This window comes from Dromiciops gliroides, chromosome 4 (genome assembly GCF_019393635.1).
Source record: "Dromiciops gliroides isolate mDroGli1 chromosome 4, mDroGli1.pri, whole genome shotgun sequence".
In the NCBI taxonomy this organism is placed as follows: domain Eukaryota; kingdom Metazoa; phylum Chordata; class Mammalia; order Microbiotheria; family Microbiotheriidae; genus Dromiciops; species Dromiciops gliroides.
Genome location: NC_057864.1, coordinates 2187685 through 2210040, shown reverse-complemented (window position 1 = coordinate 2210040; position 22356 = coordinate 2187685). Strand labels below are relative to the sequence as shown.

The window sequence follows — 22356 nt, the reverse complement described above, 5'->3', positions numbered from 1 at the left end:
ATTTGCATGTATCTGCACAAATCTACTGTGGTCCTTCATTCAGTGTTTGGAGAAAAGCAGCAACAATAACAGCCACCTAATGAAGATGCAAACAAAGGACTTTGTACATGACAAGTCACCTCCTGTGCCTTTTATGCAGACTGTCCACCATTCCCACAATGCCCTCCCTTCCTGGTTCCCTTCAAGATTCAGTTCAGGTGCAATACCCTACGCAAGACCTGGTCCCCCCAATTACTCTCATGTACTTTGCTAATGTTTTCGCAGTTACTTCTTTCTTTACAGGTTGTTCCCCTTTCCCCCTGCTCCTCAATATCAATTACTTGAGGGTAGATCTGGCTCCATTTGTGACTTCATATGACTAGCTCCTGGCACATACCTGTGATTTAATGAATATAGAGATATAGAGTTTCCAGTGAGCAAACTACTCTAGTGATACATATCTGTGCATGCTTTCTAACTTAGAGTCCTAGAGGTTGTAAGGGGCTAAAATTCTAGCTAGTCTGTCTAAAATATCTAATGCGTGGTCGCCAATCAATTATAAGCTTTAGCAAGAGTTAGACTTTTAAGCATTTATTAAGGAGAATAAGAATTTGGTAAAGAGAGAGAGAAAGAGGCCTAGATTCAGCTATCTATCTCGGGGAGCTATAGTTCTCCTGCTCTGCTCTCCACGAAAGTTCTGGTGAAAAAGAGCAAGAGAGCCAGCCTCACCCCCTCTTCCTCACACAGGCAAATGTCACTTCCTGACACCAAAGAAAAGCTGCATGGCTTGCCCTCAGAGGCCTTCTCATGGTGGAACTTTCCTACAGTAAGTCTCCAGCAGGTGGTGTCATTCTTTTTTTTTTTTTTGCAGGGCAATGAGGGTTAAGTGACTTGCCCAGGGTCACACAGCTAGTAAGTGTCAAGTGTCTGAGGCCGGATTTGAACTCAGGTACTCCTGAATCCAGGACCGGTGCTTTACCACTGCGCCATCTAGCTGCCCCATTAATACCCATTTTTGTTTTTGTTTTTGTTTTTGTTTTTTTGTGGGGCAATGGGGGGTTAAGTGACTTGCCCAGGGTCACACAGCTAGTAAGTGTCAAGTGTCTGAGACCGGATTTGAACTCAGATCCTCCTGAATCCAGGGCCAGTGCTTTATCCACTGTGCCACCTAGCTGCCCAGGTGGTGTCATTCTAATCGTTACAAGGTGTAGAATGCCTGGGACCCTGAGAAGTTCATGACTTGCTCAGGGTCACACAACCAGCTTCATGGGTGGAATATGAACCCAGGTTTTACTGATTTGAAAGCCAGTTCTCTATACACTGTACCACACTGCCTATCACATATTTGCTCAATCAGAGCTTATTGAATAGAACTGGTTTGTGGAAACCTGTTTGGGAACCACCACAATATATATTGTGAAGGATCGGTTTGATTTTTTTTTTGGTTGGTTGGTTGGTTTGTTTGTTTGTTTTTTCCAGCAATGAGGGTTAAGTTACTTGCCCAGAGTCACATAGCTAGTAAGTGTCAAGTGTGTGAGGTCGAATTTGAACTCAGGTCCTCCTGAATCCAGGGCCCGTGCTTTATCCACTATACCACCTAGCTGCCCCTGGTTTGGTTTTAATTCCGTATTTCTCCCCCTACCTGTCTATGATTTCAATAGAAAGTCACTAGAGGGGCTCAAAGCGCTTGCACCAGAATATGGGCGGGGGGGGGGTTGGGTTGCCTCTATCCATTCTCTATAAAGAAGTGCAATCTTACAGAAATTGACTTGAATTTTTATGATGGATGGGTGACAGAGAAGTGAGCTCTAGAGCTCACCCATCACAGGAGAGCATCTTCTATGGCATCCCAAGAGAAGGAGCCAGCTGAAGCACAGAAATTACAGGTCCCAGACTTCTTAGGTCAGTGATGGCCTTTATGTGCCCGATTCCAAAGCTAGAGAAATAGGGCCCAGAGGATTCATTGAATCCTGTAGCTTTGTGGTCATATAATCCGGGACCCTGATCCTACAGAGAAGGAAACTCAGGGCCAGAGGAAGGGCAGTGACTTGTCCAAGATCCTACAGCCAATGAATGGCCACACCAAGACTGACTAGGACTCTTTTCACTGCTCGATTCCCTCATATCTCCGTTGTCCCAAAGATCAACTCCAGATGCCTCCATTTGGCATTTAGAGCCCTTCATGTGCCTGCTGCCTCTCTCTAGGCTGATTCTTCATGCTGTCCTCTGCCCTTAGCCAGAGCAGCTTCATGTTCCCTGCACTCACCATTCCATTGCTGGGTAGTTTCCCTTTCCCCCTCCCCCTCTTGGAATCCCCCCAGGTTAGCTCTCTTTCTCTCCTGCTGAGATCATTCATATTCATTTTGTGTTCACCTGTCACTGTGCATTTGTTTCCTGAGTCAGAACATAAGTTCCTTGAGAGCAGGGCCTCTTTTTGTCTTGGCCTTTGACACCCCTTGTGCCTAGCTTAGGGTTGATGCTAAATAAATGCATATTGATGGAATGAACTGAACCATACACGAGTGGATGGAACTTTAACAGAGATCTAATGCATTGTACCCATTGGATACATGAGTAAACCGAGGCCCAAGCCCAGAAAGGTGAAGTAACGTGACTCAGAGTTACACCGTTTTTAAATGGCAGACAGAGCTGGGATAGGAAGCTCTGACTCCAAATGCAGTTTTCTTTCTGCTGCATGGTGTTGTCTTCAAAGGCTGTTTTAAATAGACCTTCTTTCCTTCCTTCCTTGGGGGATTTGACTTTGATCAGCACCTGCTGCTTCCACAATGGAGAAAGCTAAGTGCTCCAGACACAATAAAGAGAGGAGCAAGTGACAGTCCCCCCCCCCACCAAGGGAACTACTTTGGCTATGCCTCTAATCATTGGAGTTGGCATTCAGAACATCACTCTTCTTGTAAAGGGGTCTTTCTTGGTAGGTAAGGCAGCTGGGATCACTGAACAGTGGGAAATGAGGGGTTTTCTCCCCAAGCTTTTCTTTATGTCCTGGAAGTCTATTCAAAAGGCTCCTGAAGTATTTTGATTTTGAATTTTCACAAAAGGGTTTTTTCTCACATAGTAATTCAATATAAAAGGCAATAAAAAGTGATATATTCAGAGGTATTCAGGCCCTGCTGTCAGCGTCACAAGGGAATGAAACACATTGCCATTTGCAGAACCCATGGGGGAAGGAGAAAAGAATCACGCTTTAGAATGAGGAAATATCAAGTGTGTTTGCCTCTCTTTTGCCTCTATCGGCTACTCTGTAAAAGGTAGATTTTTGCAGATAAAAACTGCCCTATCTTGCTGAACTGCAGATCTATTTTTCTGGAGCAGAGAAATTTTTTTTGTCAGTCAGGAACAGGCCTGATTTGCAAAATATCACCTAAAAATAACAAAAGGCATAAAAATGTCAAATATTGCTGGACCAACTTTTGGGTTCAGCAGATTACCTACAAAATGCAACAAAGCTGCTTAAAAATAAGAACATGGTCTTCCAGTGCCTAGTCTAGGAAATGGGGAGTGAGGCCTTCAAAATGAATATGCCCCCTTGACTTCTACTCAACAGCTGGGTGCAGTGGGCCTTCTGGGGCTGAGTGCTGAGTGAATTCCCCCTTGCTGGCCAAGCCTGAGCCAGGCTGCAGCTCAGATCCAAGCCTCAGACTGCTGTGAATGTGGAGGCTGAGAACCTGGATTTTGATTCTGGACTTTCATTGACTAGAATCATGGGCACATCGCAGCATGTCTCAGTGCCTCCTTTTTCTCAGAGAATGAGAACCTCAAAAACTCTTCCCAGCTCTAGACCCTCTCATTTAATTCCCTTTAACAGCCACTTCTTTAGTTCCTGTTACTGGACAAAGGAAAGTGGAGAGTCCATGATGGGGATGAGTGGGCTGCAATATATTATATAGGCAGAGAGGAAATTTGAAGGAGAGAAGAGGGAAAAGATATCATCAAGGAAATGTAGCCTGGGAGGAGAACAGGCTCATCACATGAGGAGGGTGAGGGATGGCAGCTGGACTTCCAATGCACTCCATTGGCACCCTGGTGGTCTAGAGGCAAAGTGAGGAAGGTGTCCTTCATGCAGGGTGAACCATGTGGGATGCACTTATGGGAGTGCACAGGATCACTGCACAGGATGGTCAGAAATGGATGGCCTATGGTCTGCACCACCAGAGGGAACTCGCAAATGGATAAGATCTCAGATCCATTTGTGCCTTTGAGTCACTATAGCCATAGGGCCCTAATTATTCAAAATAATGGAGATGAAGGGAGTGAACAGAAAAAAAAATATGGGACCAGAGCTGCAGTTTGGTCAAAATACTAAAATATGAAAGCACCAATGCTTCCTCATTCCTTAGGGTAATTTATCAAGTTTGGAGAGAAGGGTCATCTCCCTTTCATGAACCATTTGTTAAGAGACAAAAGCTTGGGCTGCCATCATAAGCATTTCTGTGGAAGTGACTATTGGATGATTCATTTTAATTCAACATTTATTGGGCACCTAATTGGTACAAAATATGTTGAAGTACCAGGGCTTCCAAAATGGGGAAGACCACCATATCCCTTGCCCTCATAGAGCTGATCAGAGATTTGGAGGAGTATAGCATATACCCAAATGATGATGTTGTGTGATAGAATGAGGAGAGCAATGAGAGGAACATAACTTTCATCCAGGGTTGGGGGGAAGGGGGAATCAAGCTAGGCTTTGTAGAGGAGGTGATATATAAACTAGACCTTAAAGAAATGGACTTTTAGAAGATGAGGTTGGGGAGGGATTGGCTGTATTCATTGATAGAGGCCAGATAGTGTCTAATAAGATCAGAAAGTGATGAGGAATCTGATTAATTAAAGTATAATTAAATATATTTTATGCACACTTATATTTGGGTATATTGTTTCCTCTTATAGAAAGACAGCTCCTAAAAATCAAAGATTGTTTTGTTTTTATCTTTGTGCTTCCAGAACCTAGTGTGGTGCCTGATACCTGACAGGGTTATATTTATTGCTTGTTGATAGATAGATGGATAGATGGATGGATGGGTGGGTAGATATATAGATAGATGGATGGATAGATAGGTGATAGATGATAGAGATAGATTGATTATAGATTAATAGATAGGAAGGGAGACAGATAAATAGATGATTGAGAGATAGATTTAATAATGTAGGGAGTTATTATAGACCAAGCCTGATACAGGCCTTTCTGGTTGTTGATGAAACACATGTAGACTAAAATTTAACAAAAGCAGATTTGTTCAACAATACCATGGAAAGGACATTTAGCGAGAATATAGCATCAACGTAGGTAGTTGCAGCTTCCCTATCTCCACATATGCCATAGTGGTGTGCTTGGCAGAAGCCCAAAGGAGGAGTCCTTGACTTGTGATTGTTTTTGTACATAATTCACCAGGAACAAGGTCCATAGTTTGAGCCTCAGTCCACTGACCCATTTAAGTCCTGACTATGATTTCAATCATAGTTAGATGTTTCAGTGAATAGAATGCCAGGCTTGAAATCAGAAAGACCTACGTTCAAATCTTTTTTTTTTGCGGGGGGGAGGTGGAGCAATGAGGGTTAAGTGACTTGCCCAGGGTCACACAGCTAGTGTCAAGTGTTTGAGGCCGGATTTGAACTCAGGTCCTCCTGAATCCAGGGCTGGTTCTTTATCTACTGTGCCACCTAGCTGCCCCATCAACACCTAGCTGCCCCCCTAAGTTCAAATCTGACCTCACTTACTTGCCTCAGTTTCCTCATCTGTAAAATGAGCTGAAAAAGGAAATGGCAAACCACTCCAGTATATTTTCTAATAAAACCCCCCAAACTCATGAAGAGTTGGACATGACTGCAAATGACTAAACAACAATGATTTCAATATCTTTGAGAGAAAACCTAACCCTATCTGTATGACAGAAAATGGTCCTTCCATGACAAATGCAGAAATGAAAGTGGTGTGAACTAAGACCGGAAGAATAGATTACAAAGGACTTTGAATGTCAAACTTGGCAGCATTTTTGTCTGGAGGCACTAGGGAACCATCAAAGGTTCTTAAGTAGAGAAGTGACATGGTCATATCCCTCTGTTAGGCATCCTAGTGTGACTGTTGTTTGCAGGATTTACAGAAGAAATTCTGGCACAACTTTATGCAAACAACCAGCCATTTGATTTAAAAAAATAAACCTGTAGACCTGGAAAAAATCTTCTGATACCCTCACTTGGAAAGGCAAAATTTCCTACAGGAATCAACCTCTTCAAAAGGGAAATTTGATGGACATTTACAATTATAATTACAGATGCCAGAGCTGAGCAGATGTCATATTTGTGGTTTACATTATCTCTGATACCCACCAAATCTGATTCCTATTCTAGTCATTTGGCTGGGGAAAAAAAGGATGGAGAATCAGCCCAGGGGTTAAAAAAATTGAGAAATAGTTTTTCCCCTATAAACTTATTTTCCACAGGTGCAAAATAGCTGCAATCAGGTGGGAGCTTTGGTAAGTGGCAGCAGCTATCTGCCAAGCTGAAAGTTCACAAATTCTCACCCCATTTCTATTTCGATTACACAGGAGCTGTTTGGGGCCTGTGTGTATATCTGAAGTCATGCCTAGCTTTCTGATAAGAAATAGGCATAATTCCAGGACCAAGGATAGCTCCCAACACCTTCCAGTAGTAGCTCTTTCTAAAGCCCCTAGGTTTTCAACAGGGTGCCTTGGTGCATTGCAGATCTCCAACCAGCTCATATCACAGAGGCATAGGATGTTAGTGCTAGATGATGGCTTCACTATTACCTAAGATGCACACCCGTGGGACAAGAGAAAGACCTGTGACTTTGGATTTGTTAGATGTGGGTTTGAAACTGAGGTCAGCTGCTTATTACTTTGGGGATTTGGGGCAAGTCACTGAGATGAAGTTTTGCATGAAGAACAACAAAGAGGCTTAATAGTAGAGAGTTGTGATGGTTTAATATTTAAGAGGACTGAAAAGGTAGAAATGGGTCAAGTTGTGAAGGGCTTTATTTGTGACACAGTTTTCTATTGTATTCTAGATAGGATAGAAAATTACTAGAATTTTATTGAGATGTGCCACCAAACTTGTTTACTAAGATTCATATGAACAAACCCTGTCAGCAACCTCAGAGCAATTTTCATAGAAAACCCAGTTTAATGAGTGTTCTTATTCTCCCTCAACCTCTTCCTCCATCTCTCCTTATCTTCCCCACAGAAAACATACTTTAAGTTATTGTTTTAACTGAGGGGGGACAGTGGGGAATAGTAAAATCCTCTTCTGATGTCTCATTATGGTGATCCTGTGCTTTTGAAGGCCAGGCTGGTGGCATGCAGGCTTTAGTGGGTCCTATCAAGTTCAAAACACCGAGAAGATATGAGCATCAAACTGGGAAGTAGCCACCACCAAAGACGATGCCATCATGGAGTGTGTGTCCAAAATGCGGGAGGGGACAGCCCCACTGGACACTGAGTAGACCATATCATGTTCATGGATGCGTGCCATCAATAAACTGAGGAACAGCCAGAGAATGGGAATAGGGATAAAGAAGTAGCTTGAGGGGCAGCTAGGTGGCAAAGTGGATAAAGCACTGGCCCTGGATTCAGGAATACCTGAGTTCAAATCCAGCCTCAGACACTTGACACTTACTAGGTGTGTGACCCTGGGCAAGTCACTTAACCCCCATTGCCCCGCAAAAAAAAAAGTAGCTTGAGTTCATGTCATTGGAGGGTCAAATGAGGAAAATGATGTTTAGGCTAGAAGAGAGAAGAGAATCCTCATGGGGAGGTATTAGGTGTCTCCACATATTTCTAGGGTGGCTGTATGGAAGACAGAATATATTTCTTTTCTGATTTAGTCAGGAGGGAGAACTAGTTGCAATGGCTAGATATTGGGGAAAGTAGATTTAGCATAAGAAAAATAACAATCCTGTTATTGGAGTTATCCAAAAGAGGCCTGGGTTTTCTCAGGAGACAGCAGAGTCATCCTCAAACAAGGGCTGCTCTCCTTGTGCAAGGAGCCTTGGGTTGGAGTGGATGGTGGCTATCGAGGGCCCTTCCAACTATTGATTTAGCATTTCTGTAAGTATGGACCCGGTACCATTTGAGGACCAATTTTTCTTGGTTTGAGTAAGCTCATCATGTAGCTGGCTGCAGATTGATTAAATCTCTGGCTGTAGCAAATCTTACAGACTCTATACTTTATCAAAATGAGCATAGGTGGAAAGAGGACTGGATTTGGATTAGAAGGCTTGTATTCAAATCTCATCTCTTCTGCTTAATAGTTCTGTTATCCTGAGAAAGTCACTTAAAATCCTTGGGTCTCAGTTTCTTCACCTGTAAAATGAAGGGGTTGCATTAGAAATCCTTTAGGTACATGCTAGCTTTAAATCTTTGACCATTCGGTCCTATGTCCCAGTGCATGAAGTGCCTACATCTATGAAGCCATAGATCCTTGAAGCATTAGCTTAAGGAAGAGCAGTTATAAATAGGTTTGTAGAGATGAATTTCTTCACTTTTTCCATGACAGGAAGATAACAAATTGTTTTGAACCTTTCAGATAGATTAAAAATATTGTGTCCTATAAATTTCTAAATAAGTCTTATAGAATGGGCTGAAGCTCAGAGGATTCAAGGGCTTTCCCATAGTCATATAGTTAGTAATCATCAAGGTGAGAATTTGCATCCAAGCTCTATGTCTAGTGTTCTCTTCACTATACCAGGCTGATTCTCATAAGCGTCAACAGACAGCCTCGACTCCATCTTAAGTTTTAGAAAACACTCGTGACTTTGTCTTGATGAGAGTAGCATTAAATCAAAGGGATAAAGATGAGATGAGGTGCCATGAAACAAAACTGGTTTTGAAGCCAACTTGGTCTAGCTCTTTTGATTGGTTTCAATTGCTGTTGTAACAGAGTAAAAACAATCTTGTTTTGGTCTCAAACCTTTCTTCTAATAAAACAGGGCTAACCTCCAGGTATATTAAAAAGTGATGGAGTGGGCTTTTTTCATCTTAGTCATAAAATAGGTCTAAAAAGCTTCATATTGCTCCCTTGTTGTGTCATCTTATACACCCTTAATGCTTATATTAACCCAAACCTCTCAATAGTTTTCACCTCCACACTTCAGGGAGTGTCTTTTGTGGAAAACCCAACAGAACACAGAGGATACCTGAAGACTTGCACCAAAATGGATTTCTTTAGAGTTGTATTACAATGAAAAAGGTATACAAGGGAAATCTCTTGTGTTGGTCTATGTTCCTTGAACTTGAAATCCCCACTAAACCCAACTCTAGCTTCCTTGAGAACAGTGTGGAATGTGGTTAACAATGTGGAAACTTGTAATCATACTTAAATTCTAAAGCAACAAATATAGTTTTGTGGTGTGATTATTACTAAAAATGTCTGGGAATCTTTAAACATGATACCTCAAAGAATTGCCCCATTCTACTCAGATTAGCCACTTCTATGCAACAATATAACAAAAGGTCTAGAATTTTATACTCTGGATGACTCATCACAGGTTGCTCTCACTTATGGTTCAAAATATTCTACTAATAAATATCATTATGAGTCACTAAACAGAGAGCGTGAGACTTCTTTGCACAGTGACTTTCTCCAACAAGGTGAGTCATAACCAATCTAGAATTGGCTATGTTTTAGAGACCTGGGGGCAATTTAGGAAGTGAGTGGCATGTTCATAGTCACAGCCAGTATGAGACATGGAATTTGAACCAAGATCTAATGATTCAGGTTTGAAATCTCAGTATTATCCTTGACTTCTTATTCATTCTCACCCTACGTTTCCAATCTCTTCTTAAATCTTATCGTTTATGCCTACTATAACATTTCTTTCATCTCTTCCATTCTTTCCACTCACCTTAGTTCAGGCCCCCTCATCATCTCTTGCCTTAATTATTTCAATAGTCTTACAGTTGGTCTCCCTGCCTCACATTTTTAAGCATTTCAATTCATCCTACACAAAGTATTTTTCTTTAAGTGCAGATCTAACTGCATTACATCTCTCCACTAAACCAAATCCTGTGGCTTCCTATTGTCACTATGATAAAATGTAAACTCTTCTCTTTAGCTTTTAAAACCCAGTAAAATCTGGCCTGTACCTATCTTTTCAACCTTAATGGACAGTCTTCTCATTGTTCTTCACACACCAAAGTCCATCTGATATTGCTGTGCCTTGGCACTACTCATCTTTCATGACTGGAATGCATTCCTTCCTTACCTCTGCTCCATAGAGCCCCTCTCCTCTTCTTTTGAGATACCAGATAGTACCATCTTCTGCACAAAGATTTTCCTGTTCCCTTCAATTGAATTGTGGTCTCTCTCCCAAACTTCCTTTCATTTAACTACTTATGTCTGTGTGCATACACATACAACACACATAATATATTTAATATTCATGCTCTTTATATTTTATAAATATTTGTTATCTTCACCATTAGGTTATATGTTCCTTGTGAGTAGGGGTTGTTTCATTCTTTGCACTTGTATCCCCAATGCCTAACATGGTACATGGCACATAGTAGGTGTTTAATCAATATTTGTTGATTGATCCTCCAGTATTTTAACCACTATGCTACACTGTCTCTCATAGGAGATTTAACAAGATGGCCCCTTCCAGCTCTCAGTCTGTCTTCCTATAATGCAGTGATCTGTGGCTGGGGTCAAATCCCAGCTCCCACATTGCTACCTGCATAGGCTTGAGTAAGTCACCTTCTCTGTGCCTTTGTACCTTTCTCCTTGTATGTAAAATGAATGCGATCAGCCACAGTGGAAAGAATGCTGGCTATGGAGTGAAAGGATCTCTATTTGCCTCCCATCTCAGATACTCCCCGTGTGACTTTGAGCCCCGATCCTCAGTGCATACATGCATACACACATGCACCAAGCTTTGGCCTTTGTGTCACAGGCTTGTACTGGATTGGAAAAACATTGTTGTTCCCAGACTGTCATTATTGCCAGAGGGAGAGAAAACTAATACTGGGTTTCAAATGAGCATTTAAACCAAAACCAAAAATCAGCTTGGAATCTTCCTCTGTTGCCAGTAGAGGTGATATGGTCTTATTGGAAATAGTTAATTTTTCTCACTTAGTCTCATTATTAATTTTTTCTCAATCAATAAGCATTTATTAAGAACTTTTATACATTTGGTTCTGGGCTACAAATTAGGATGCAAAGAAATAAATTAGTTAGGCCCTGCCCTCAAGGAATATTCGTCTTCTCATGATTTAAACTAAGTGAATTCAGGGCATAGGCATCTAGTAAATTGAAGAAACTTTTTTCCCTATAATCAGTTTCTCATCTCTCCAGGTTATTTATTAATTTCTATTAACAGTATAATATTTAAAAGACAAAAGTATAAATAATTATTTAAGATCTCTCATTTTGAGAAGTATCACAATCAGTCACCTCTAAACACCATGACTAGAAGGCTGAAGAGCTGGTGTTTACTTGTAGAAGCAACAAGGAGCCTCTGAAGCCCTTTCAGGAAGCCAGTGGTCGACATGGTGTAAATGGCACTGCATTCCTGGCACGTTCTTTTGTACATTCGTATCCCTAGTGCCCACTGTCACAGCTTGTGTGCAGTAGGTACTCAATAATTGCAATATATGTAATGCACTTTTAAACAAGTAGCACTCTGTCGGTGGGTTCTTGAGTAGCAGCAGTACAACTAAATGGGATTCCTCAGAGACTTCTAAAGCCTCTTCTTTTGAACCACTGGAATGGTTTTCTTTGTTCACTGAAGGCAAACACTATAGCCAGAAACTTCTGCCAATGAATTTGTTAAGACTTTCTAGGTTTCATTTATTGGCTGTCTTCTTATCTGCCATCTCCATCCTGCCCTTCCCCTGCACCTTCTCCTGGTGTAAAGTTAGCATAGACCATGATCCTTTCTGACTCTTGTATCAGTGATAAGGCTCCTAAGAATTTGGGGGCTCCCAAAAGCCTGGGACTTTCCTGGGGTTGGGGACTCCTGATGAGGAGCATCTACCAGTACAAGTTGGTATCTTCTCTGCTACATAGGGTCTTTAGAAAGTCTCTAGGATACTAAGGGATTAAGTGACTTGGCCAGGGTCACATAGCTAGTATGGATCAAAGGAAAGACCTGAACCTAGGTATGCTTTGCTTCAAGGCTGACTCTTTATCTACTTCACTACTGAAGGCACCATTGCTTCTGATTTAAGTATTGAGATGTTGTAAAATATCAAAATGTCTCCATTCATTTGGTTCCAGAATCTAATATAAGACCTTGCATATAGTAGATAATTTATTAATGTTGGTGCAATTGAAGAAGATTATGACACATACATTCTTGTCTTGGTGGGCAGATACTTTGGCTATTGAACAATAAGCTTCACTCATAATGACAAAAATAAAGGTGCTGGTGAGTTTAAGCTGGCTATGCACCTGAATGAGGACCTCTGACTGGGGTTGCATAGTGCATCATGGCATCAAAGAAAAGGGAATTAGGAAAAAAGCTGGCTTGTTACATAGTGAGAGCAAAGGCATGAGTGACTGAGAGTCCATGTGTTCAACTAGAATCCTTCTGACATCAAGAGAACGGTAAACTCTTCAGGCAGATTTCTAGGAGAGTACTTACTAGAAAGACCCAGGTGGGACAGCTGTTGCCTTCTGAATCTTTGAAGAGAACATCTGGGTAGACAAGGGCATCATCATTTGAGTATTTTTGAATACCCCTATTGTATTGGCCACCTATGTGAAGATGGCACTAAAAATGGAACATTCTTCCTCCTTTGTTTTTTGTTTTGGAATTGGAAGATTAGAAGGAGAAGCATTTATTTAGCACCTATCATATGCAGACTCTCTTTTTTGTTATTTATAAAAATGACCTCATTTAATCTTCACAAGAACCCTGTGAGGCAGGTGCTTTCACCATCCCCATTTGGGAGTTGAGGAAACTGAAGCAAAGAGACATTAAGTGCCTTGCCCAGGACCCCACAGTATGTATCTGAGAATGTGACCTCAGGTCTTTCCTCTCTCTGGCCACGCCTTCAATCCACTTCCACCAGCTGTCTCTGATCAGAGCCCAATTCCCTAAAATAAGAAGAACAAGTCAGTACTAGCATTAATAATGTATCTGGCGAGTTGGGTTGGTCTAGGTCTATGCTCGCATTTTGATGTCCAAAGCCACGTGTTTGCATTATATTTTGATCATAGATCTCTATTCTAAACACATTGATTTACCAGACTTAGGACAGAGTCCAAGGGGCAGCTAGAAAATGCCACTGTGCACAGAACACTGGGCCTGGAGTCAGGAAGACTCATCTTCTTTAGTTCAAATCTGGTCTCAGACATTTACTAGCTGTGTGACCCTGGACAAATCACTTCACCCTGTTTGCCTCAGTTTCCTCAGGTGTAAAATGAGCTGGAGAAGGAAATGGCAAACCACTGCAGTATCTCTGCCAAAAAAGACCCCATTGGGGTTACGAACATCAACAACAATGAGAACTTTTTTTTATTTTTCTTTTTTGCAGGGCAATGAGTGTTAAGTGACTGTCCCAGGGTCACACAGCTAATAAATGTCAAGTGACTGAGGCCAGATTTGAACTCAGCCCACATTCTTGTTCCAGCAGAAATGGGGCTTGGTTCTCAATGTTTCTGTCTCTAAGACTGTACCGACCCCAAATGAAGAATGAAGACATCTGCCTTAAAGCAATTCATCAGCTCTATTTGAACTCAGCAACAGTCTTACTAAAAACATGTTCTCAAGTTATACCAACTGGGTCCAAGGTTCATAGCTGCTGAAATGATTTGTAGTTGTCATGGTGCATACTTCCTCTAGATAAGCTCATCTCCGTCAGCAGCCTGCTGTCCATCTGTCCTCTCAGAGAACTGGGAGGTTGTGCGTATATTGACACCTCCACTCTCAGTTTAGTAACTTCTTATTTCAGGAGTAGCAGCTGTCTTTTCTGGGAGCAGTTAACATGTCAAATGTTGAGCTTGGGAAGATTATTATAATAAGGCTTTGTTCTAAGCACTTCATGGCAGGCAAGTCTAAAAAATAATGAGCACTTAATCATTTTAATTTTATTGAAATTAATACCTTAAAATTAATGCCCCCAAATGTGTCCAAGAGCAGTGCATCTCATTTATCCTTTCAATCTCTCTGAGTGAGATAGAAAAGGGCTGCTAGCAAGGGCCCTGCCTTTAGTGTGAAAATCTAAACAACCTTACAGCTTCAGTGACTTCTCTGAAACCCATAATCCAGCACCAGAGCTGAGGTGACCACACCATCCCAGAACATTTATCAAGTGCCAATGAAGAGCCAGGCATCAAGAGTACAAATACAAAATAGCCAATATTCCTGACCCTCAAAGAGCTTCCATTCTGCTGAGAGTTGAGGAGTTTTCTCAGTATTTGAATACATCTCTGATCTCATAGATTCACAAATCCCCTTCCCTGTTGTAGATTGCAACCAGTTGAGTCCTTGGGCTGTCCAAATTAGATCTTTTGCTCTTGCCATGTGACCAGCCACTCTCTTTAAATTATACAAATTCCAATGAATCCTTTTGTTGTGCATCGTCTGGATTTACTCTTCCAATCCCCAGGGTCCCTAGATCTGGGATGCTGCTTCTTCCCTCAGGGATCTAGGGGCAGTCCTGAAGGATTAGGGTATGGTTTTCTAGTGCTTTAGTTCACAAATGACCCCTAGTATATTTCTCTCTCTATGCATCATTTTCATTTATCATCACTCAGTCAGCCAGACAGAATATGTTTTAGAAAGGAATATTTACTAAGGTGGTAGAGTAAGGAAGGTGGGTACAACACATTCCTTTAAATGCCTATCAACATACTTTCACACAGGTATATGCAGATTCCTGGGAAAGATACAGTGGCCCCAAGCTTAGAGGCTGTATGTGGCAAAGGGGTAACATAGCTTTGTGTTGTTGGACATACTTTTCTCCTATTCCCAGGATACTCATGAAATTCCCCCAGGCATGCTAGAACCTTTCTACTGGGCTCCTTCTGGAGTCTAGAAGTTATCCTTACTATGCCAAAAGGTCTATAGGACTGTTCGTACCCTTTGACCCAGTGGTACCACTGCTAGGTCTGTAGCCCAAAGAGACCATAGAAAAGGGAAAAGGACCCATATGTACAAAAAAATATTTATAGCAGCTCTCTTTGTGTTGGCAAAGAATTGGAAATTGAGGGAATACCCATCAATAGGGGAATGGCTAAACAAATTGTGGTATATTAATGTAATGGAATACTATGACCAGGAGGAGTTCAGAGAAACCTGGAAGGACTTACATGAACTGATGCTGACTGAGAGGAACAGAACCAGGAGAATGTTGTACACAGTAACAGCAACATTGTGCGATGAACAATGGGGATAGACTTGGCTCTTCTCAGCAGTTCAACAATCCAAAACAGTCACAAAGAACTCATGATAGAAAATATTCTCAACATCCAGAGAAAAAGAACTGTGGATTATGAATGCAGATTGAATCATACTGTTTCTACTTTTGGACTGTTTTTTTTCCTTCTTGTTTGAGGTTTTTTCTTTGTGCTCTGATTCTTCTTTCACAAGATGACTAATATAGAAATATGTTTGATGTGACTGTACGTATACAACCTATATCAGACTCCTTTCCATCTTGGGAAGAAGGGAGAGAAGGGGGGGAAGAAAAGAAAAATTTGGAACTAAAAATCCAGTGTAAACAAATGTAATGTTGCAAACTATCCTTATATGTAATATGTAACTGGAAAATAATAACATTATATATATATGTTTGTATATATATGTTTGTGTATATATATGTGTATATATATATATATATATGTTTGTATATATATGTTTGTGTGTATATATATATATATATATATATATATATGTTTGCCCTGGGTTTTCAGTGCCCCCACTGTCTCCAGGTCTGCTATTCTCAAACTCTGCTAGGACACTGAAGAAAAAGCCCAAATCCTTGGGTCCAGGGAAGGTCCTAAAGTCTTCCTTTTCTGTCATTTAAAATCTAAATTGTGGGTTCTAATCTTCCTCCTCCATTCTTGGGGGGAAGCTGGCTAAAATTACTGATAAATTCAGCAAGAGTTTAGGCTTTTGTTTGTTTTTTATTTTTCATTTTTTGGAGGGGCTATGGGGGTTAAGTGGCTTGCCCAGGGTCACACAGCTAGTAAGTGTCAAGTGTCTGAGGCCGGATTTAAACTCAGGTACTCCTGAATCCAGGGTGGGTGTTTTATCCACTGTGCCACCTAGCTGCCCTGAGTTTAGGCTTTTAAAGATTTATTAAAATATGTATTATAAGTTAGTGAAGAGAGAGAGATTGAGAACAGCTTGTTTATAGCATGGAAATCCTAGCTTATACCTAATTTGGTATAGCCAGAGAGAAAGAAATCAATTTCCTTTCTTAGCAGCCCATGTGAAATCTCTCACCACCACGCCAGTGTCCGAATGACTAGGACCCCCCCCCCCCTTTCTCCATCATCTGCCACCACGATCTTCCCTGGACGAAAAGAAGCTGATCCTCAGCGGCTTCTCCCAGAAGCCGTCTGTGAAACAGGAAGCAGGGCTGTCCACACACACACACACACACACACACACACACACAGAGCTCCAAGCTAATTGGCTGGTAGCTTTGACTGACAAGTCCCACAGGTGGTTCTATAGATGTAACTTCCAGACGCTATAGTCACATGGTCTCTAAATCACATGCTTTCTCCTCATGTCGGAGCTTCCCTACAGTATCTCTCCAGCAGGGGGGCCATTCCAATTCTCATACTTTGGTTAAGATGGTTGGGGAGAATATCAAGACTGAGGCTGAGGCCTGGACTCTTTTCCCCTCCTACTTCTTTCTAAATCATTCCTTTTCAGGATCTTGGATCAAATGGCTCTGTTTTCCGCTGTCAGATGCTTAAACTGCTTCCTAATTCCCAATTAGACAGTCCGGTTTACAGAAGCCTACCGGGGTGTGACCAAGTACCCCAACCTATTCAGATTTACTCTCACACCTAGTTGAAGTGTCTTGGGTTGAGTCACCAGAGTTGTCTAGCCCTTGGTGATTCCTAGTTCATACTCTTCATACTCCTGATGGATTGATTCAACCATTCTGTGCTCTCATGTGGTAAATGCATCAGGGCAAGTGAAGTGGGGTGATTGACTCAACCAACCCCCACCCTCACACTTCTTCTTCCTTCTTCTCCCCCATTAGCTCTGCTTCCTTCCTTCTCCTCTACCACTTCCTCTTCTCTCCCTTTTCTTCTTCTTCCTCCTCCTTTCCTTTCGTAGGTAATATGCTACAGCCTACTCATGCCCACCATCTCCTTTTTCATTGCCCTCTCTTGGCTGTTGGGTTTTGTTCTTTGGAGGCAATGATGTTCCACATATTGCTGCTATAAAGCAATATCAGTAAAATATTAGTATTAAAAGATAGACATTTTCTCCTGGGAAGTAGGGAGGCAACATGTAAGAAAGGGAAAAGCATTGTGTAAATAGAGAAATCTATAGATGAGATCCGCAGGAGAGGCCCAATGTCAGTCCCTGGAATTTCAGCCCATCACTTAAAAGAAAACAAAACAAACCTGGAGTTGGATGTATCAAGGCTGGAAGTTAATGTTTGATATCTAGTTACTTCTCAAACTGGGGAGAAGGAGGGGGAGGGGGAGGAAGAACATTCCCTTTCGAGTTACTCTATGAAGAGCTGCAGTTTTGTTGTCAAATTCCTGATGATTTCCAGACTCTGTCATTACAAACAATGGAACTCAGTTTTGACTTGAATATTTCTTTAACTTTTGTCTACATGGAGTTTAGTCTGAAAGGTGATTATGTTGATGTTTTCCTTTGGGTCTCTGGTGTCACAATAGGGAAATTCATTCCACAGATATTCAGTTCAGTCCAACAATACATATGTGTCATGGTACTAGACTCTAGATATAAAAATGGAAAAAAAAATCAAACCACAACCAAACAAGGAAACCCAGAAGCAGACCCTTCCCTCAAGGAGCTTACATTCTAATGGGAAAATCCAACACATATTCACAGACATTAAAACATGTAAAGTATAAGCAAATGTACACAAAATAGTTTGAAGAGAAGGGGACTACTGAGTGTGGGGGTGGGGGTGCAATTGGACTTAGGGAAGGTCTAAGTTTTTATCTTTCCCTGAAAGAAGCCAGAGACTTTTCACAAGTGGGATGACAATAGACAATATTCTTAGCTTTTGTTACCACAGGAGTATTGCCTTTCTGACCCTTAAAGACCAGGAGTTTCTGGAACTTAACAGATAGATACTATTAAGCGACTGAAGATACTTGATCTTACCCTATGTAATCTTAAGTTTTAAAGATTGGGATGCATTTACATACATTAGCTCATTAAACCATACTACCACCCATTGAAGCAAGTGAAATGGGTCACATTGTCCCATTTTATTGATGTAGAAACTGAGTCTGAAACAGGTTAAGTGAGTTGCCCATTCTCACAAAGCTGGCTCTGGATCTGCTCCTATGTCTACATAATTCACGCAACTTTCACTGAGCTGCTTAATTAACGACTACTTGGGAATGATGGATTCCTCGTTATTGGGTCGTGCAGTTCCAAAGCACAGCCTCATATTGGTGAATGTAATGGTAACTGACATTTATTTAGTCCTTTATAGCTCATAAAGAAAGCACTTTATGCTCATTAGCTCATTGGAGGCCCACAAAGACGATATGAGAAGGTTCTGAGTTGGGTTTGGTTCTTTAGATCTGGACTTGGGCTTCATGACTCTGAAATCCCTTCCAACCCTAAATCCATGATCCCCTGTTTCTGCCATTGGGACGGGTGACCCAGTGTCCTGTGGCATGCTTCTGTCAGAGGATTTGCAGAGTTAATCTTCCCCAGAGTTTAATATAGGAATGTAAAGCCCCAGTACTTGGGGCTGGGAGCCTTCCAGGAAGCTCGGAGCCCTTGGCTGAGGGAACTCAGCCTTACACGCTGGAGCTCTAGACTACCTTGCTTTGGTTTACGGAGGGACAGATGGATGCCCGAGGGGTCTTCTGTCAAGTTCCCTGGATGCACATTTTTCCCTCATCCCAAAGCAGAAGGGAATCTCTCCAAAGATAGGGAATGCTGCATTGTTCCAGGGTCTCCAGTACCTAGTCAAGTGCCGGTGTGCAGGCACATACTCTGAATCAGCCATGATCTCATCAGGTCGGAAGATGTCCTGGGGGGGCGGGGGCCCAGCCCATGTGTCTCCTACCCAGCTCTTCCTGTAAATCCACAGCAGGAAGTCCACCCAATGGGAGGGGCCTTCCTCAATTCCCCCTGTGCTAGCCCAGCAGGTTCCAGCCATGCCCTGCTCTCCATGCATAACTGGCCCATTTTCTTTTCCAAGAGTGCTTTTGTCCTTGGACATTCCTTTCTCCAGTCCTACTTCAGAACCCATTATTTGTTAGATGTGGTGGCCTGCTCAAGCCCACCCACCCACCCTCCCTCCCTTCACTGCCCTAGGGGAATGGAATGCTCTGTGGGCTCCTTGGGGACTCTTGTATTCCCTGTTTGGGACCAGAAGGAGAACCTTGAAATGGTGGAAAGGAACCCAGCCTGGCCTCTGTTCCCTATTTCATCCTTGGACCCAGCTAGTTAGGCATGCGGTAAGTGCTTAGGGAATGCTTGTCCAAGGAATGAATGAGGCAATGAATGAATTTCCAGGCTCCTTCAAGAAGTTCTTAACCTGGAATCTGGAATCTTGAAAAAATACATTAATAGCCATATTTCACTATCACTGCTTTTCTTGCTAAGCCTTTGTGCCTTATGTTATGGTTCTGAGAAGGGACCCATAGGCCTCCCCCACACCTACTGTGCCAGGGGCCAGAAGCCAAGGGAGGGGAAGGAGCCCTGCCTGAGGGCATACCTTCCATATGTGTGCCGTGATATAGGTGGGGGCCAACGTGACTCATCTTTCTGTGGGTGGGCTGATTCTCTGGAAGCAAAGACCAGCCCTTGGCCAGCACCATGAGGACTCTGCCAGCTTGAGAGGCAGCCAGTGGGGCCCAACTGATCCTCTCTTTTAACCATAACGTGTGGATCAGCATCTGCCCCCGTCCCCGCAGGGTGCAGACATGACAGCTGGCTGGAAGCTGGGGAGTGTCACTTTAGGGCAGTTGTGTCTATGTAGGGGGTGCTCTCAAAGCCTGCACTCGGTTGTATAGCGCACAGGAATAAGCCTGTACGCAGGTGAGCACGCCCTCCCCCCCCACACACACACCAGGGCCAAGAAAAAACCAGAAACTCAGATCCAATCCTCTGTGTGAGAAGGGGGGCTCCGTCTGGTGCGGGGGAATCAAAGCCCAGGCAGGCTGCGAGAAGAGGAGGTGCTGCCCCCTCTGTTCCTGCCCCTCTCGGGTCCTCATTACCCGGCTCCCTTTGATGTAACATACAAAGCAGACATGGATTACCAGGGAGCCAGCTCAGGGAGCCAGCTCTCACAACTGTCATTTCCATTCAATTTTGAAGTTTCTCTCAAAATGGTTGATTTATTTTCTCTCCCGTACGCGTGCTTTACGTGTGGCTACTCGCCATCAATGGATTCCACAAGGCACTAGAAGACTTTGTCTTCCGAGCCTAAACTTGTCCTGGCAACAGTAAAAGGGACCAGAACCTGGTGCTGAGTGTACTCCGGGACTGACGGGCAATGTCACCTGGAAATGCCCATTCCAGCCGAGGCTCCTTTAGGGCAGCTGGTTGATGGCCAAGAAGGTCCTGGGTGGGTATCGAGAGAGTCTATAACTGTTTTCTGGGTGGACATTTCTGGCTGCTCTGCCCCTATCTTCAGAGTCTGGGCTGGTTTGCTATCCCTTCCTTTACCTGGCCACCCAGATGAGGTACCTCCTCCTTCTTTGATGCCCCCAGTGGCCAGTGCTATCTCTTTCCTCAAATTGCCTTGCGTTTGTCTCTCTTCACCTTGTATCCCCGTGGTAACTTGGAGGGAAGTTCTTGGGCAGCATCATGGAGCTAGAAGAGACGCCTGTGTCCATCTTGTACAAACCACTGTGGTGCGGCTCAACATCGCACCTCCCTCCTGGGGTTGTTCTGAGAATTCAATGAGTCCATAGCTGTGCAGCGCCTTGCAAACCTTAAGGTAACACATTCATTATCTGCATTTTTTTTTGTCTTTTTCTTTCTGAATTTCCAGAGGAAGTCCGTGATTGCTGTGAGCTTCTTGGGAGCATTTCTCTTCTTGCTCATCGTGCGCCTCTTCAATGAGGTGGATCTCCCTTTAGTGCTGAACTGTTTGGGACAATCTGGTGCCAAGTGGCTGCCGTTCTCCTCCACACACAGGCGACCCCTCAGAACTCACTACGGCTACACACACGTGAAGACGCAGGAGGTAAGAGCTGGGATCAGGAACAAGTCCCGGCGGCCTTTACCATCTTCGGCCTCTGGCCTCATGGCTTCTGCTCCACCGCTAAACCTCAGGCTGCCCAGGCTGCTGGTCTGGTTTTACACTTGTCAGTAGAGGGAGGGCTGCCGCAGGCACAAAGAACACGAACAAATGAAGGTATCTCTCCACCACACGTGGAGATTCGATTCAATACACACTTATTAAGCACCTACCAAGTGCCAGGTACTGGTTTGCTGTAGAGTAAACAGGTCTGTCTGGGATGGGTCTCAGCAGTGTCTCTTCCCGAGCTCTATGCATTTTCACTGACTGTCCCTCATGTGCAGAATGCTCTGCCCCTTCACTTTCACCTTGGCCTTCATCCAGACTGAGCTGAAAGCCCACTTCCCAGTCCCTCCCTCCCCACCCTAGCCTCTAAGTCTCCTTTTTCCAGATTGCCTGACTTTGTGTCTAGCCTGTTTGCACCTCCCATTAAAATATGAGCTCTGGGAGGGTGGGGTCTTTGCTTGTGCCTTTCTTTGTACTCCCAGGCTTAGTGTTGTGCTTGGCCCAGGTAGGTACCTAGTAAGTCCCTGTTAACTGACTGACCCCTTGGAAACTCTGCCTAAAGACCAGAGAAGAGGAAGATTGTCCTGAGACATTATGGCACGGTGGACATATCACCTGTCCATTGGTCTAGAGCCCTAGGTCTGTCCCTACCTTCAAATTTCTTGATTCTGGGCAATTTCTCCCTTCCCTCTCAAGCAAAATACTGTCTTCTCTAGGAGGAAGCCTTTCCCAGTGCCTCTTCATTTTAGTGCCTCTGCCCTATTGATGGCTTCTTATTTCTCCTGCATGTAGGTTGTTTGCATGTGTTTGTTCATTGCCCCCCTTTTGGCTGTGAACTCCTTCAGGGGAGAGATCTCCTGCTTCATTTCTGTATCCACAGTATTTGCATAGTTCTTGGCACACAGTAGGCACTCAGTAAATGTTTATTGACCTCCTTACTATAAGAGACTCTTCT

General features: G+C 43.0%; 1 protein-coding gene across 4 annotated transcripts in view; it reads left to right on the top strand.

Moving 5' to 3' along the window:
- ST6GALNAC3 (ST6 N-acetylgalactosaminide alpha-2,6-sialyltransferase 3) overlaps positions 1–22356 on the top strand; it is a 576955-nt gene that overhangs the window by 210338 nt on the left and 344261 nt on the right. For all 4 annotated transcript variants that reach the window (XM_044004647.1, XM_044004645.1, XM_044004648.1 and 1 more), the window contains exon 2: positions 21147–21341. In XM_044004647.1, the coding sequence (XP_043860582.1) occupies positions 21147–21341 (195 nt within the window). The remainder of the gene's footprint in view (positions 1–21146; positions 21342–22356) is intronic.